Source organism: Neurospora crassa, linkage group VII (assembly GCF_000182925.2).
Source record: "Neurospora crassa OR74A linkage group VII, whole genome shotgun sequence".
Lineage (NCBI taxonomy): Eukaryota > Fungi > Ascomycota > Sordariomycetes > Sordariales > Sordariaceae > Neurospora > Neurospora crassa.
In genome coordinates, this window is record NC_026507.1 from 3,997,276 (window position 1) to 4,015,072 (window position 17,797).

Genomic DNA, 17,797 nt, shown 5'->3' on the forward strand with positions numbered 1-17,797 from the left:
CGACCGTAGACTGTTTCCAGGGTTTCCAGTCCTCGGTTGCAAAACTGGTCGGATGATGTGTTGGGCGTCCATATCAAGGTTTGGCTGTGTTGGAGGGCATGTCTGAATATTGATCGGATGCTGTTGATGTCATAAAAATGCTCGAGAGAAATCCATCAGATGAACTCGTGGCCACCTTTGGTGCTGCATTCAGGTCTTTCCTTGCTTATATGATACGTGTGACTGCATGTATACTACTGTTAGTGCACTACCGCTTGTAGCGCGACAAATGCGTGTGGATTATCAGGAAACTAACAAGGGCCTATAAGTGGTACCTTGTCTCAAGGCTGACCAGGATCTTGGACGCAGAGCATGCCGACAACACCAAAACGAGGATAGTTGAGACTTGAGAACATGAAATATATATTCTGGTTCTAGGGGAATCGTGCATCATTCATCATCAACAACACCCCGACCTTCTGACGTTTTCCGGAGCTAACCAAATCATAAAAGCGTGGAGCGCAAAAAAACCAAACAACCACCACAGCTCATATCAGTGTTTTTCGTTTCCTCGTCGCATCATGATAATAGAAAAAGAAAGCAACCAAAGAAAATCGCCATTCAACAATGAACCGTTACCACCTCATACCGCCATCGCATCATTCATAAACTCATCTTCTCTGAATTTCCTTACTCCAATCCCCGGAACCGGCGATTAAACTCCTCCACAGCAATCGCCACCTGGCGATATAAGAATGTCCTTCCACTTTCCTCGCCAATTGGGATAAAGGGCCCATTAGTCCCTCCTCTCAGCGTCAAGCTCAAGCCCGTCCTCTCCTTCGCAATGGTCTGCACATCCTTCAAGGGCACATCCCACTCCGTCTGCAACTTCCTGCTCCTGATGAGCAAGATCCGTGCAAATGTAACCATAACCACCTTGTCCTCGGTTGGCAGCTCAAGATGGGCAATGTACTGCTCATCAAAGTACTTGCCGTTGTCGATTTGCTTGAGCCAACTCTGGCCTAGCGCCTCACGTTGGCTGTAGGGCCTGATGATACCGTCTGGGGGGATATACCTCGGCAGTCTGACGCGGTCGAGTTCGGTCCCGTCAAAGACCGTGGTGGTGTTGCGCACGCCTTCGCTCACATTGGAGGCAAAGTCTAGGACCCCAATGGCCGGTTTGGTTGCCAGACCAACCACACCCTTGCCGATGCCCTTGAAGAAACCGAGAGCACCTTCCTGCTCTGCACCTTCGAGCGGCTTGCGGGCAAGACCTCCGACACCCGAAGCAACCGAGGTGAACAGGCTGTTGGCACCGGCGGTGACGCCAAAGAGGGCGTGCTTGGGATGGTTGCGAGCACGTGTGATGCGGCGACGGTCCTGGAATTGCTTATCCATGGTGGCAGCCGCGAGACCCTTGGCAAAACTACCCGTGACCTTGGAGAAAGAGTCACTGAAGCCGAAAACGGACTTCTTGAAGAAGGAACCGGCGCCACGGGCTAGACCAATACCGAAATCTTCCGGCCTATCCGACATGATCAGACCTTGGTATGGCTCGTAAAAGATATCCGCAAAACCAGAACTGATGTTGTTGAACAGACCAACCGGGTTGCCCAGGAAATCGGCACTTCCCAGAATGTGGTGTACCTGGTAGAGGGCCTCTTGACTGTAGTGATTCGAGATTCTCTGGATGAGGACTGGAACAGAGACGCGCATGTTCTCGAGCATGAGGGCGTTGAACCGAACGGGGGCATCGTTGATGTTGCCAATGGCCATGGTCATGACGTTGAAGAAGAACATGATTGGGTTCTTGGATGATGTCTTGTCCTCCACGTTCACACGCTCCGTTCTCACAAACGATAAGTCGAGCTGCATCGGTTGGATGTTCAACACCTCAAAGTAGATGTCACGTCCAGAATCCAGCTGCTTCGGCTGCGGAACATCAATGCTGTCGTCGCACAGCTTGTCCTCTTCATCGGATGAAGACCATGATGCACCCGGCACCTTGGAGAATTCGAGTACGGCGTAGACAAAGTCTTCGTCAAGCTCAACAGTCATCTCCTGCAGGAGGATCGTGGCGTACTTGATATATTCAACACCGTATGAGTCGTCCTTGACACGAGTTACCATGGCATGCAGCGACGGGTGGGCCTCGATCTCTTGTGCGCGCTTTGGCACGACACTGGGGTACAAGATTATGGGGAATATGCCCCCGTACAGCTGATTGTCGATTTGGATCCACTTGACAGCCAGACTGACAGTCTGGTACAACTGTGAGTCGCTGTATCGAAGTTGCACATCTCTGAAGGTGATGTAGGCCAGTTCCTTCAGTTGAGAATTGATTAGTGAAATGCCAATGCCGGATAGTCTCAGCTGCGCACGGAAAGTGACGCCTGTGTCCAACTCCTTGGCTTCAAACGTGCTACGGTCTGTCGAGCTGGCGTTCGACTTTTGCTTGTACAGACTCTTGGACTGCTTGAAGTTGGACAGGATCAGAGTTTGGGTAGGTCCGTCGGCGATGACATTGATGTCGATGACCTTGGTCTGGCCATTAGCGTCAACGAACTTCATCGGAACCAGATTTCCAATTTCGGTCAACTTCACATGACGGTTCTTGCCATTGGCGCTGATGCAAATCTCCTTGTTTTTGGCAGCCGGGAAGTCCCACGCGTAGGGCATGATGCTCCGGGGCGGAAGACGGTAACGCACGGGACGCCAGCCCGAGTGGTCTTCGATTCCGTCCTCGTCAAGGTTCGGATTCGCTTGGTAGAACGTGAACTCAGTGTCACTCTCGTTCCGCATCGAGAAGGGCCAGTTCTTCGTCTCCATGGTCAGGTTCAAGAAAATGGTCGATTCCTCCATGAGTGTCTCTACTCTGACGAGTCTCTGCCGTTGACCGGCACGAGCGATCTTGACGTGCGTGGTACCCAAATCTGAAATGTTGAAGGGAGCCGTCCACTGGTTATCAACACCTGGGTAGCAGAGACAGAGCTGCTTGACGGCACCTTTTTGGAGGAAGTGCAGCGGACGAAGAGCGCCGGTCTTGAGCTCGAGAACTGACGACGAGCTCGGCTCTCGGATGTTGATGTCTTCGCCGAGCCTATTCTGAATGACATATCTCGGGGCAAGCGTGACCGTCTTCACCATCTTGTACTTGCCATGGCCCGTATCGACTGTGACACCAATATGGATCTCGGCATTGCGCGAGGGTGAGTTGAGCACCACTTCAGTGGTACTTCCAATGGCGTCGAAACTCTGCGGTCTGCTCCAGTCGGAATCGGCAACCTTGAGCAATGCACGGTTCCTGTGATCGTCGCTACCAAAGGAAAACATGATTGGTTGGGCTTTACGTTGGCTTTCACCGACATCGACCAACTGCTGGCCGGCTGCCGCTTTGGCGTGCTGCATGAAGCCCTTGGAGCGAATGCTCACATCGAGCCCCGTCTTGTTGAGGATGACGTAGGGGCAGTAGATAGTAACCTTGAACGCGCCACCGCTATCGGGGACGCGGAAGTAGTGCAGCTTCAGATTGAGCGCCAGGCCTGAATCGTCCTTGCATACAAGGTTCGTCTCCTTGCGGAAGTCCTCGGAGGTGCCGGAGTTGATGATCGCGAATTCGCTTGGCTTGAAGACGGTATCTTGCATGTCGATACTAAGGAGGAGCAGATGGGACAGCTCGACAACGTGCACAGGGCTAACCCCGCCCTTGCGAAGGAAGTTGGACCAGTCTTTCTTGGTGTTCTTGTCGTAGATCCTGTATTTGAAGTCATACGGAAGTAGATTTTCAATGGTGACAGGGGCGGAGAGCTTCAAGCGCATGTACGGGTAGGTCCTGGCAAGGAATTAAGTTAGCATGTACAGCAGTCGCAAATGTGAATCAGACCATAGCTTACCTTGTTGCCGGATTGGCCTTGTCATATCGAGCCGATAACTGGAAGTAAAAGGGCTCTCCATGTTCACCCTTGCACATCAAAGTCTTGGTCGGGCGTTTCAGAAGGTCTCTCCACCAGAGTGTATCATTGCTCCAGCCATATCCAAACCCGGGATCAGGGCGGACGAGCAAGCTCTTCGTGTAGACAGCGCCAACGGGGGCAGGCCTGCTCTCGCCAGGGGCAATCTTTTCGATCTTGAGCAGGTGTCCTTCCTGAGCGTCATAAACGCCAAGCTCAACTGGTATGTCTGTCTCGTTCTCGACCAACAGCGGGCTACGCAGGGTGACATACTTGACATTGTCTGTGCCAAGTTTCACATCGACCATGAGCTTGTGCAGGACCTCATCTGTCTTGGGTTTGAGGGCATAGAGGAACTCTCCCTCACGAGTGAAGCGGATGTTCTTGACTGTGTCAAAGCCGCTGCCCTCCAACTGGATGGCCACGTTGCTCGTGCCGTGGCTTTCGCCAGAGAGACTTTCTCGCACCTTTTCCCAATTCTCAAAGCTCCAAGGAACCTCCTGGCCATCTTCAAGCCGCAGGGGTGTGGTCTCCTCGGTGCCCTCTCTCTTGGCTTGCATGATGATGTTGAAGCCGGTGTAGTTGCGGATACGATACGGCGCTTCAACACCACGAGGCTTGCCTAGCACATCCTCATCCTGAGCGAGGAAGGCCATTGATTTGGAGAGAAGTGCAATGCTGGCGGTGGAAAGAGTCACATCGAATGTCTTCTTGGACGAGACGTCGACTGACATCAAGCCGGTGCTTTGATCACGGGCAATCCCGAAGCCCACCTGCCAAGGTTCAATGAGCGGCTCCCAGGCCGACTTGGCGAAGTTGAAAATGTTGGTGTACATCTCGATGGCTGCCTCTGCCTTGAGGTTCGACGACCAATTCTCCGCACTAGTCGTGAATGACTTGATGCTCATGTCGAGAATAGGAAGTTCATGCACATCTCCGATGAGGACAAGCCGAATTCCTTCAATTGCTGCCGTGAGCTGCTCATATCTTGGCGGTGCCTTGGTGATATCATGCGGTTGCTGGCCTGCCTTCTGGGACCGAGGATCGGTGGTCCCAGTTTTGGTGCCCGTGCGCTTGGACTTGTTCGCGACAGTTGATGTTCCCTTGCCACTGGCGGTTCGTTGTTTCATGTCAGAAGACTTGAGCTGCTTCGCTTTCTGATCCGATGTTGTGCCCTTCGGCTCGGTGGGAGTGTTGCCTGACAACTCCGATGCCTTGCTCACAATTTGCATGACAAGCAGAATATCCCGCAGCGACACTCTGAGGATGAGTGGCTCGATATCAACATGAATGTTTGTAGTGGACGGTTTTGTCGTATCCATGGACATCTGAATTGAAAAGTCATCGATGATCCTCAAGCGTGCATCATCGAAACGATCCATGCGGCACAGAAACATTCCGCACTCGGAAACTTGGAAGGTCAAGGCATGCTGTTGCGACAGAAGAACTTGCTTGGTTCCCAAGACAATGGCCTCAGAACTTGAGCTGAGCGGGTTCGCAATCAAAATGATCTGGGCATCAACCACATTGACCCGATAGGCAAGGCGCGTCTTAGACTCCTGCTTCGGTGGCTCCGTCTGGAGCTCAGAGGGCCCAAGCCGCTGATCAATGCTTTCGGACCGTCTGCCGGTGTATGAAACTGCCACAGAGTCCGCATCACTCATATCATCAGGTGTGTCGAGTGGGCTCTTCTCCGGGACCTCAGGCTCCGGTACTTTCAGGCCAACAGTGACCCAATTCTGGATGGCGAAAAGATAATCTAGTGCAAAGATGACGCGAGGGCTATCAACGGCGACCATGGCGATAATGTTCCTTTCCTTGCCTCCAGACATGGTAACGCTGGCCATGAGCTGCTGAACGTCTTTGTTGCCGCTTGTCATGATGCGACGGAACTTGTTGGTCTCGCGTTGGCGAGTATCGTAGATTGTGAAAGACTGAATGACAAACTCGGCCTCAAGACTGCCGTTGGAGTCCATGCGGGTCTTCAATCTGCTGGAATCGAGACTGAATTTGGACAGACTGGCTGCATCGAGATCACCTACAGGGCGGTCCTCCGGAGCGTTGATCAGCTCCAAACCAATGGTGTTGACAGTAAAGATGAGGTCCAGCTTCGTCCAGGTTTCAGCTTTCGGGCCAAGCTCTGGGCGCATGTCAATGCGTTGTTCATTGCCTCCGTTGTCGTCAAAGCCCGACATGGTCCTAGCCTTACTAAGGGTTCTGTCGTCAACGTCGCGTTCGGCATCGAGCCTGTTTTGTTCTGCGTCACCAGAAAAGGCAGCAGGGACGGAACGCGAAATTTCAAGCAGCGAGTTCAGTTGGTACTGGGTCAACCGCAGATTGAAGTCCGACATGTTGCCCTCAATCTCCAGATCTGGCCGTTTAACGCCCTCCTTGTGTTCCGCATAGGTGATTTGGAACCCAAGGTCAACCTTGTCGATGAGCTCGAGTTCTTCCTCCTGGCCATCATTGTAATGGAAGTTGGAAGTGAGTTTGATGTTGCGGATGCCTGCAGTCAACTTCATAGCGATCTCCGCATTCTCCGAGTCGTCGAGCGGTACAAACTTGTTCTGTGCGTAGATCTCACCAAGATAAGCTGTGATGAGATCACGCTTGGGCCGGTCGGGACGGACATGTCTGGGAAACACGACAATGGGAGTTTTGACAACAACATCGAACTTGACCTTGCTTGGACTTTGCTGGAACTGGTTGGCTTGATTAGCAGCAGCTTGGCGAGCGGCGTTGTAGATAGCCTGCATCTTGCCAAACTTGACAAGGAACTCGACAATCTTGCGGAAAGGTTCCTCCAAGAAGTTGATCTTGACAGACCCAGCCCGTAGATAAATCGACGAGTCGTATCCAGGATAGGATTCGATGCGACCAGAATCGAATGTCTCGTAGCGAAAATCAGCAAGCTCTTCTCCTTGGATGGCAACCAGTTGACGTATGCTTGAATCCTCCGAGACACCGAGATTAACATCGTCAACAAGGTTCAAATCACCGAGTCTTGCGGCAACACGCATGGTTTTCCCGAGGATAAACACACCAACATCGGCATGGTTGAAAGACAAGGTAGCTAGCCGGATGCCGTCGTTATTCAGAATCAGCCTGATACTCTTAAGATCAACCTTGACCCGAATTGCACTGTCCGAAATCTGTTGAGGAGGGGCTGGCGGCACAACTTCGATGTTAGTCTCCGAGCCATCGTCAGTAATCGCATTTGGAGGTGGAGGATTCGGATTGGCCGTGTTGGTAAAGGTGACGAGAACGAAATCGAGAAGTGTGAGCAGTGTTTTGCGTGTCACGACAAGATTGATCGTGGAGATTGCAACATCCAAGTTCGTCTCGACGCCATCGTAAACAGGCATAAACTCGGGTGAATCCTTCCTGACTTTGACAAACTTGACACGGACCAAGTCCTGGACTTCTCCGCTTTCTTCGACATCGCCAGATGAGACGATAGCCTTGAACTCAGCTGGCGGGTTATCGACAAAGTCGTCGACAGTGACCGACCCGAGCGAGACCTCAGCAGACATGTCAAAGGGGCGGATGTAGAACTGGAGATCGAAGCGCTGAGCAACCAGATCAACAAGCAGCTGATCGGGAGCCTTTCCATCTGGGTCACTACGGTAGAGCGATCCTTTCAGCTCATCAACTGCGAACTTGAACTCGAAATTGCGTTGCTGAAGCTTTAGCTGATCAGTCGCTGAACCGTCCTTGGCGTCCTCAAACGCGTCCTCATCCTCGTCGTGGTCGTCATCATCCAGAATTATGGCTTGTTGATGACTGGTACTAAAGGGTAGTAGTTGGGCCGATGGCCTATGCTCCAACAGCCTGTGCGATGCCGTTGAGGCGTTGCTTGCCAAACGCGGACGCAAGCCAGGCTGCCCTGCTGGCTGCGACGGGGTGTCAGCTCCACCGAGTTTTGGTATAGCAACGTCAATGATGCGCATCAGACTCTTGTACTTTGCATCAGATACGCTGGCATGCAACACGGGCAGGTGACCGGAAACTCTGAGCTTTGTCAGGTTCGGGGCCTTAGGGAGGATTGATGTCTCCACGACAAAATCGACGGTGATCTTGTCGACGATATGCAGCATCTTGTCATCCTTGTCGACCAATTGCTGCTTGGTTTCCTCAATGGACGGCCCGATCAGGACCTGTGTAGAGGAAAGTTTGACAAGGAAGCGGTCATACATGAGCGACTCCAGTCTCTTCAAATCCTCCTCGGTGAATGACTGCCTTTGCTTGGATTGCACCTCCTTCATGGTGTCCTTGTCCACCAATTCACTGTTGACGCTGATGTGACCGGCATCCAGGATGAGGCAGGTGGACTGCTTGCTGGTGATACTTTCGGGAATGATGATGAGCGGAGCTTGAAGATCCAGCTTTGCGTTTAGCGTCTTGTGCTCCTCGAGAGCAAACTCGAGGCCGGCTCTCGTCTGCGCACGCAAACCCTCGACGGTGGCGCCGGCAGTCTCCATGAGCGCATTGATGGAATCCATGTGTCTCTCGGGGGGACGGAAAAAGTCAACGACTCCAACGACAACATTGGGGTTCCAAACAATCTCGAGCGGCTTTAGCTTGGCGGTAACTGCAATATCTCCCTGACCATCCAAGGGATTCTGCTCAACCTGGAACTGGAAGAAAGCTTCATCGCTGCTTTGTTCAAGTTCAGCGATGGACAGGCGAGGCGCCAGATGGGTATCAGGAGCATCCTTGACACGGACAATCTCCTTGAACAGGCTGTTGGGTGTGGTGCCATCATTGACGCGCAATCCGCCCAAGCTAACGTCAGCAAGGAACGAGTCGGGGCGTTTAAGGCCTTTGGCCTTGAAGACATCGAAATGCAGACTGATGAGATCTCTGGAGTCGCCATGCGGGTTCTGCTTGAGAGTGAAACTGCCAGTGCTGAGTGAAGCTTCGAGTTGCATCTCAACAGTGTCTCTTGGAACATCAACCTCGGCGGCAAGAGCGGTCTTTTCATCCCAGTCGATGACTTCGTACAGCTCCTTGCGCTGTTCTTCTGTAATTTGCGTATTCTCGTCCTCCAGTTGTTTTTCCTGCTGTTGCTGTTGACTAGGCTTGGAACCAAAGGCCCAAGCAAGCCAGCCCTGTTGCTGAGGTTGAGCCGAGGGAGGAGGACGGTTCCTGAGGGCTTCAGCATTTTCTCTCTTTAGCTGATTGCGCGCCAAGGACCTCCAGAATCGCAAGTCTTCGTAATCAAGCTTCCATTCGAGCTTGGTCAAATCATCGTTTTCCTCAGGTGAGAGCTGCTGATCCTGCTTGCGTTTTTTGAAGAGCTCAATGTATCGTTTGCGGTCGTCTCGTCGCTCGCGGAAAAAGTCCCATGACCACCTCCTGTTTCGCTCGTGAATCTTGCTCCGGACAGCATTGACGGCAAACTGGAGCCAAGCACGGGGATCTTCTTTGGGCCGAACGCCCTTGGGCTGATACTTTTTGTATTCCTGGTGTCGAATAAAATAGTGGAAGAGGTCAACCATCATAAGAGCATCTCGGTACTGATAATCGTCCAGCACGACACCGATTTCGTCAAAGAGGAGATTTGCTTTGAACTTGGGAACGGTGGCACTGCCCGATTTGTCGAGCTCGAGTTTGGCTTGACCGGAGACGGGTTTGAGTATAAATTGATGGTTTTCGGGGAGATCACCATTTGTCTTGGCGATCATGGATCCGAAAGCGGCGAGGATTACGTCGTGGGGCTTTGGCTCATGTCCCGGCGGAATGGCCTCGCGTCCCGGACCTAGAAGTATTGCATCGGTATCCCAGTAGACAGCCAAGGCATCCAAAGTAGCTAGCTTGTGGGTGGTCTTGGTGGAATCATGGATAAAGGTAGGATGCCACTCTCCGTCGGTGCTGACGGCGCTGAACTCCTCGAGAGTGAGACCGAGGGCGAAGGGATGGCCCGGGGCTGAGATGGCATCCTCGTAGCGGACGTGAATGTTCTTGATGGTAACCTGCAGGTTATCGACAATCTTGGTGACGAGGCTCGAGGCAAAGCTCTGGCTGCGTTTTTGTTCTTCGGGACTGAGGCCTTCCTGATTCCTCTCCTTGAGCAATTCGGCGGAGTCCAGCTTCTCCATCTTGATGCGCTGTTTTCGGCGTTCCTCTTCCTCTTCGTTGTACTCGGCCTCCTCCTTGGGTGATGCAAGCAGATAGACATCCTGAATGTAGACCTTGACGGGGGCGCCGCGCAGATTGGACCAGGGAATGGTCAGGGTGAGTTCGCCGAGATGGCCTTCGACAACGTTGATGGGCAGCTTGAGCTGATCGAGGGCTTCACGGCGCAGTTCGAGGTTGCGCAGCTTGACGTCGCCGGACCAGATGCCAACCTTGAGCTGTGTAGGGTCGAAGTTCTTGACGTACATGCCCAGGAAGCGGTTAAGCAACCCGGCAACGAGACCTTCAAGCATGGTGCGTATGGGGTGCCGTTACCCGGGCCGGGATATCGATCGGGAGTAGGATCGGGGTAATCTATCGAGGGCAACGTCGAGGCGTCATCTGGAGCCGTCGGCCGTCTCTGTCGTCTTTGGCAACTCGAATGTTGTGTTTATTGTCGTCGGGAAGGGTTGGCGCAAATCATGCCGGCAGAGAAAATAGCACGGACGTCATGCAGCAGCGGGTCGTGATGCGTTGCCGTGTCGGTAGGTACTCGTGTGTGTGCGTGTGGAATTGATGTAGGTACTGATGGAGGTGTCTGTAGGTAAAAGTAGTGACTGTTGGCACTTCAGTTGGTGATCTGTCTATCAAGTCGAGGAGGAGTGGAAGCTGGCCGCAGAGGGAATCCACGTCTCGGGCTTTGCAACTTCTCGGTCCCCTCAGCATGCAAAGCGGGGTTGGGTTTCTTGGGTTTGCTCTGTTTGGTGGAGCAGTTTGTCAGCTCTAGAACCTGTTTCTCAGGTGGCTGCCTCCAATGGAACTCAACACTGCCTAGCCGACAACATTGGGGGGGAGGTGATCTTGAGACCAAAACTTACAAATTTCAAGAATACGGTGAGTTGAACGGAATTGATGGACTTGGTTGATGTCGAGGTAGAGAGGTCACGGTATGGTAGGGACGTGATGCTGGAGAAAGAATACCGAAAGGAAAAAAAACCACTGCTAGTGCTGATGACGATGTTCTGATCAGCCGGCTACTAACAACAAAACCTGACGCCGGCGCCAACTTGGAAAAGCGAGAGCACTCAGCTCCAAGAGGTGAATTGGATGAGAACACCGGACGAAGGCAAAAAGCAATGAACGGAAAGAGTTGTCGCGGAAAGTGGAAGGACGGAAGAACCCAACTTGAACCTGAACAAAGCACCTCAGCTCCCACATCTTCCCCGGCCGTCCGTGGTTGGGCTTCAGCACTCAGCATCGCAGACGTGCTTTCCCTGGCGCCTGGGCCTGGAAGCTGCGGAGACCTAACACTCGGTGCCTACTGCCGGTATTACTGCCTGCTGCCCGGTTGTTTGCTCCCGTCTGATTGGACATTCAACCATTAAGTGGGGTCTTTTCAGTGACAGCTCTGAGCGGGGCCCCGACTTTTTGGCCAAAATGGAACGAGGCTCGTCACGTTCCTCTCTACAATATGTACATGACTGCAGTCAAACTCCATGTCATTTCCTTCCGCACCTCATCCTCCAAAGCTCAGACATAACTCTGAAATGGGCAAAGTATCAATCTGTCGCAAATCGCTCGCGGTGACGGGTGGCTGGCTGCTTGGAGGAAACTGAACTGGAAGCCTCGCTGTTTGAATGACAAAACGCTCGCCAAGTGAGAGTGGTCCAAGCTCCCCCGGATGTTTTGGAAGCTTTCTCTTGGGCAATTACGTCATTGTTCCTGTCTCCAACGTCCAGATTGAGTTGAGCGACTGCACTTCCTGCCATCCCATCCTGCCCATCCTTTCTTGCCAACCCCATCATTGGCAACACAATGACCCTGTATACGGCATTCGGAGTAAGCATGAAGGAGCGAATTCAGCCAAGTTCGGGCATTTCCCGGTGTTTGAAGTCCACTGGCAGCCTCAAGGGGAGATCCAGTCTGACACAATAGACGGATGGACTGGATCATTGTAACCGGTTTGTTTCATTCTGGCTTTCGGTGACACCTCTCCACCCTTCAATCCCTTGTCTTTCCTCTCTTTTTCTGAAAATATATCTTGAACTCACCGTCTCTTCCGTCTCGTCCTTTGTGTCTAGTGTCTCTACAAGTTCTTTCGGCTCGGCTTCGGCGTCTACAACCATTTAACCCAACTACCTATTTGATCTGGATAATACCAATTAAATCCTCTTCCCCTCCAATCACCTTTCGATCATCTTGAAGACGGTTATACCCCTCGACTCGGTAGTCTGAATTCTTATCTGAAAAACACCAAAACAACAAGCACACGAAACCATGATGCTCCGAACATCGCGACCTCTTATGGGCACTGCGCAAAGGCTGCCACTCCTGGTCCGCTCTACCCACACAAAGTCCTTCAACAGCCCAATTGCGCCACTTGTAACCCGCAATGCGCAACTCCAAAAGTCTGTGGGCTCCCCGTTGGTGTTCCGGTCGACCTTCTCCTCCAAGCCTCCAATTCAGCCCAACCACATCGATACGCAGCACGAAAAGGAATTGGCCCAGCAAAAGCTCAAGGCAGACCCAGAGCACATCTCCGTGGACTCCTCCGTCCGCCCTTTTTTTGAGCAGGACCAACCTACCGCAGCCAAGGCAAAGGATCCCACTGAAAGTCTGAAAGATGACTTGGTAAGTCTATTAAGCCACATATCTTTGCAGCTCGGCAAGGTCTAACTTCTTCTTCCTCTAGGGCCTTGTCAAGGACACATTGGCACTCAAGACCGTTCCTCGAGAGACCTACGCCCTCGGTTTTGCTGGCACTATCCCTTACCTAGCTACTTCTCTTTCGACCGTCTACCTCTCCTGGAACCTCAACCAGAGGTACCCTTCCGAATCCGACTTCCTCAACACCATCCTGTTCAGACATGAGACAGTCAAAGACCTGCTTGATATCATTGAACCCATCCAGGTGGGCTATGGTGCGGTGCTCATCTCTTTCCTCGGCGCCATTCACTGGGGCCTAGAGTTTGCCGAGAAGACTCCTTCACTCGCCCGCACCCGCTTCCGCTACGGCATGGGCCTGTTGGCACCCATCATTGCTTGGCCCACCACGTTTATGCCTATCCAATGGGCCCTGACCACACAGTTCCTTGCCTTCACCGGTCTCTACTATGCCGATTCCCGCGCGACCGTCAAGGGCTGGGCACCCTCGTGGTATGCCACGTACCGTTTTGTCCTGACGGGCATCGTCGGTATCGCTCTCTTTATCAGCATCCTCGGTCGTCTCAAGATCGGCGAGACCCATGCTCGCCTTAGCACTGAAGAGCTGAAGGATCTTGTGAGCTACAAGCATCAAACCGACCAGCCTTACCACGACTGGGACAAGGAGGAGGCCGAGGAGAGGAAGAGAATCAAGAAGGAGAAGCAGGAGGAAGAGAAGAGGAAGAAGGAAGAGGAGGCCAAGAAGAAGCAGGAGGAAAAGGTCAACAAGCAAAAGACCAAGGGCAGCTCCGACATGAAGGAAAAGTCGGAAAACAAGGGTGGCGTGGACAGCAAGAAGGAGGGTGACAAGAACGTCAACCCCGACAGCAAGAAGGCACCCGCTGACAAGAGTGACAAGAGTGAGGATGACAAGAACGAGGAGAAGTGAGGGGGCTACAATTTTTCTTAAGGGGGCAAGAAGAGTGTTAAACCCCTATGCTACTTCAAAAGCATATCAAGTCGTGGCATTTTTTGGTGAAGGTTTTTTTTCCGGTGTTATAGTTGGATCAAGCGAGGGAAGGAGTTGAGCAGCGATCAAGGTACTCGGGGCTGATCTTTGATGATGGCGGCAATGTATGTAATTCCGCATGTTTTGTGGTGTCTTTTGCTTATAGCATGGGCGTTCCTAGAGCGTCCCGAATTTTTCATGACTTCAACCATCAATATTTTACGAGCTGTTTTGGTGTTCAACCCCAAGTAGGAATGGAGGCACAACTTTTGGAGGTTATCCGTTCTTTCGGAGCTTTGCTCTAACAAAAGCTAGCAATTTTGCACACTAGAATGGTGAGCGTGCGTTAGTGCATGTTTTTGTTGTGCCTGAACAGCTGGGTGCTAAGTGGTTCATTGGCGGCTTGGGTCTGTGCGCCAATATCTTGGCAGGACCTACAACCGTTACCTCCTTCCTTCTTTCTCATCTCGTCCGTTCTCGATGTCGCCATATCATCGAATGCTCCTTCTTCATCCTCCAAGGGTTCATATCATCAGTTCTTTTTCATGGCTTTATGAAGTCAATGAAGATCAACCAGACCATTGTGCAGTTACGACTCACCGTCACGGCCGCCAACGACCCGGCTGAGGTATTCCGGGCCGGGGGACACCTTCCTCTTGTCGTCACTCACACACTCTTCCTCTCCTCGCCGAGACTACAGCAGGAAAAATGGATGTTTGGTGCCTCCGAGTCTTGGTCGTCAACATCATGGGTGATTTCCAACACCAGCGTACCTGATGTCCTCGCCGAACCAACCGGCAGCCGTGAAGATCTCATTACAAAGACACCGCACCGGCGTTACTCAGTACGAGAAGCTCATCTGAATCTGGACGCAAACATCAACCATTTTTTCCGTGTCAGTAATGGTGAGTGGTCTTTCTTTGCCAGGTCTCGCGTGCCGCGGTAACTGAAGTGGCGTAACCCCGTGCGAAATAGTCGGTGCGGACTGGACTTGATGCAAACATTCCTAGAGGTACCTCAGCCGGGACACTGTGGATGACAAGTCTGGGGCAGTTCTGTGACAGCTTTTTTTGCGGGGTTTCACAGTTTAAACCAACAGATGAAAAGGCAGAGCCTCCTCTACATCTTTACAAAGCCGCTGAGCCTAGAAGTATCTTTCGAGAATAACTGGATAGTCAGGGTCAGAGGCGGTAGATGTCGGCAGGAAAGCCACTTCCCTCACAGCTTACAATCGTACGTGTGATATACACAGAGATCCAACAGGAACTTGGGGCACAAAGGATGGCTGTCGATGTTGGCATGCTGAGGCGAAGAAAGGTGTTGGAAGTCCACAAGCTTTGCTTACAACGACGTGCTTGACTCAAGATATTGTATCTTGGCCACATTCAGTCTATGGCGTCAGCTAACACGGTGAACACCAAATATCTGGAGAAATTCCAGCAAACAATCCAGATGGGCACTCGGTACTAATGATATGGATGCCAAACAGCGTGGTGTATGGCGCTTAACATATGTCGGACAAGCGATGAAGGAACGGACAGCATCTCGATACATTACCACATCAACGGCGAGAACCCTTGGAGTTGACCAAACAATGCTTTTCGGGCCTGATTGGCGTTTGCTACGTCCAACCTGAAAGATCTACTTCCTGACCAACTGTGTCTAAACCGCCTCCAACTCTCCAAGCCCTTAGTGGAGGTGATCCAGTATCACATGCCCCGTCTACCAACAGGCACTCCTCCCATTATACAAAAAGCTCGTCACCAACGACCACATCTACGATAATCTGAGGAAAGTATCCCATTCCGTCATCACCATGGTGTTGTACCGCGCTTCCACTGACGTTTTGCAAATCAATGATCTCCAACCATCCGTCGTGTTGTCTTCCTAGGACCAGGGACATCTTCCCAACCAACGCGTTGGTCCATAACAATTGCGAGCTAATATATTCGGTCAGGGGTGCCATTTCCCTGGCTGCTCTTCATGTATAAAAGGGTAGTAGAATACTTCTACTGTTGAGGGAATGTCTGAGTCCAAAGTATCAGCAAAACCACACTTTCTAATTTATCGTTCACCACATCTTCAACGCCTAGTCTAGAAGCAACAAGGACCCTCGTGCCCTAACCAGAAACACTCAGAAACAATGGCTCGCGGGATAGAAGACAAGTTCCCTGTCGTGCCAGGCGAGGGTAATGCACCCTGCAAAGTCCATTGGCTGGTTAGTCCTCCCTCCCAGGAGCGCGGCCTGGTTGTGGGTACAAAACAAAAGATCAGATACTTTGGCGTCATCGAAGTCCGACCGAAACCTGCCCTCCCCGGATTCCAGAATGTTGTTTGCATGGCTGTTATCTATAAGATTGGCCCTGATGGCGAGAGCGTGCGGCGAAGCACCGAGGAGTTCTCATACGACAACTGGAATCCTCATTTCAACTTCAATGGCATTCCTGCCGACATCAACCCGCCTGACCAGAGCTTCTGTCGATATATTCTGCTCCGCCACGTCCACTTTCCCGAAGCCGGCAACTACAGACTGGAAATGACCGTTAGAGCCATTTGTGTTCTTAATGAACCCGGACAGCCATTCCAAGTTAACAATGTGCCTATCGATGAGGTTACCAAGATTCATATTGAGGTGAAGGATGGGGTTACCTGGAACGAACAGCGAAGTAAGTCCCTATAGGCAGTCCCTATTCTTTGGCCACTCTTTCCAAGTTAAAGTTCAGACTCCCTTTATTTCCAATCCTGTGCGAGCGTACATACCTACTTTTTGCTCTGGCTAGTACCTCTAGCTAGCGGATACTAGGTGTCCAAACTTGACAGGGACTCTTTACTAACACCTCACTTCGTTAATTGTAAAGCCCATCCCGAATACGTCAAGATCTTGGCCCTCTTGGAATGGTATCCTGTTCTCGGCTGTGCCAGGTATATGGACAAGGAGACGGGTGAGATCAAAGATCTACAACCCATGTACTGCGGAAACCCACGTCAGACTGGTGATACCCGATCAACCTACGCCAAGAGTGAGGCTGGTTCGAGTGAGGCTGGCTCGCTCGCCACTGTCATTCACAATGAGGGAGGTCTACAGGTAACTGGAGGTGGAAGTGGGAGTCAGGCGGAAGAGGACGTCGACTAGGTAGTCTAGGCGCTCCCTACCTAAGGTACCTTGTACCTTGATTCCCCTTTCCGAATGGCACGGTGTCTGGGCTGGCTGGCAGCACGGCCCATAGGTCAATTGATACGGAAAGGAGAATTGAGTTGATTTACCAGACTGTGTGGACTGGTGTACTAATCCTACCGGTCGGTTGGAACGAGAACACCAACGGGATCTCATGTATGCCTGGCGACCTAGTCTGGTATTACTACTCAGTGTGAAGAGGGGCATTTCCTTTGAAGACCGGACTGGAAGGGGAGGATTTATTTTTTCACTCAGGTTTGATATGCGTTGTCACGGTTCGGATAGGTATCTGCGGCCTCTCGTTCATGTTCGCTGAGGTGATTGAACAAATAGACGGGATGGCAAGGACAGGACATTCCTTCATATGGCATCCATTGGTATTAGCAAGTTGGATTTTTAGTTAGTTGCGAAAGAACGTGTTACAGCTTTGGAAGAAACGTACCGTGTTGACTGTTTAACGTGAAGTCGCTGCTTCTCTATTTATTTTCTCATCCGTTGTGTATTTGTTCGTTGCCTTGGATGTGATAGTGCTTTATGTGAAACTTGGCAGAACTTGCAGAGCTCGCGATAGTGTGGAAACGATGCCGCGCGTGCGGGAAGGAAGCGACGAGTGCTTCCTAGGTCATTGCTTCATTCGTCGCCTTGGCAGCGCTGTCTGTATTCAAGTACCACATGCAGGTTCATCCGTACCCAGGTACCTTTACACAGCCAGTACCTGGTACACTACCTACCTACTTTATGTACCTCTACCTTATCTCATGCATCTTCGATTCCTCCTGCCGTTATCGGAACTGTCAATGTACATCGTTGCAACACCAGTCACGGCGTCGCATTACGGTTGCCAGCGACGGCGGACCCGGTTGAGCAGACTTCCCCCTCCTCAGTCCCATCGCGGTCACTGCATACCCGACCCCTAGTAACAAG

General features: G+C 51.8%; 4 protein-coding genes across 5 annotated transcripts; 3 read left to right on the forward strand and 1 right to left on the reverse strand.

Annotated features, from left to right (window-relative positions):
* Window positions 1-384: 384 nt before the first annotated feature.
* On the reverse strand, window positions 385-11,269 carry NCU05837 (vacuolar protein sorting-associated protein 13a). Its single transcript, XM_955004.3, has 3 exons — window positions 10,925-11,269; window positions 3,873-10,803; window positions 385-3,811 (listed from the first exon to the last, which is right to left on the reverse strand). The coding sequence occupies exons 2-3, from the start codon at window positions 10,358-10,360 to the stop codon at window positions 670-672; spliced, it is 9,630 nt and encodes a 3,209-aa protein (XP_960097.1). The 5' UTR covers window positions 10,361-10,803; window positions 10,925-11,269; the 3' UTR covers window positions 385-669.
* Window positions 11,270-11,604: 335 nt separating this feature from the next.
* On the forward strand, window positions 11,605-13,944 carry NCU05838 (hypothetical protein). The gene is made up of 2 exons (XM_955005.2): window positions 11,605-12,677; window positions 12,739-13,944. Exons 1-2 carry the CDS (start codon window positions 12,324-12,326, stop codon window positions 13,636-13,638), a joined length of 1,254 nt encoding a protein of 417 aa, XP_960098.1. The 5' UTR covers window positions 11,605-12,323; the 3' UTR covers window positions 13,639-13,944.
* A 238-nt stretch (window positions 13,945-14,182) lies between these two features.
* On the forward strand, window positions 14,183-14,965 carry NCU17281. Of its 2 annotated transcripts, none has more exons than XM_011397096.1 (2): window positions 14,183-14,603; window positions 14,674-14,965. In XM_011397096.1, exons 1-2 carry the CDS (start codon window positions 14,252-14,254, stop codon window positions 14,691-14,693), a joined length of 372 nt encoding a protein of 123 aa, XP_011395398.1. In that variant the 5' UTR covers window positions 14,183-14,251; the 3' UTR covers window positions 14,694-14,965. The 2 variants fall into 2 exon arrangements, with proteins under 2 accessions (XP_011395398.1, XP_011395399.1); XM_011397097.1 differs by having other exon boundaries at window positions 14,752-14,916.
* Window positions 14,966-15,775: 810 nt separating this feature from the next.
* On the forward strand, window positions 15,776-16,831 carry NCU05839 (hypothetical protein; the record flags this gene model as incomplete). Its single annotated transcript, XM_955006.2, has 2 exons — window positions 15,776-16,364; window positions 16,557-16,831. The coding sequence occupies exons 1-2, from the start codon at window positions 15,842-15,844 to the stop codon at window positions 16,829-16,831; spliced, it is 798 nt and encodes a 265-aa protein (XP_960099.1). The 5' UTR covers window positions 15,776-15,841.
* Window positions 16,832-17,797: the final 966 nt, after the last annotated feature.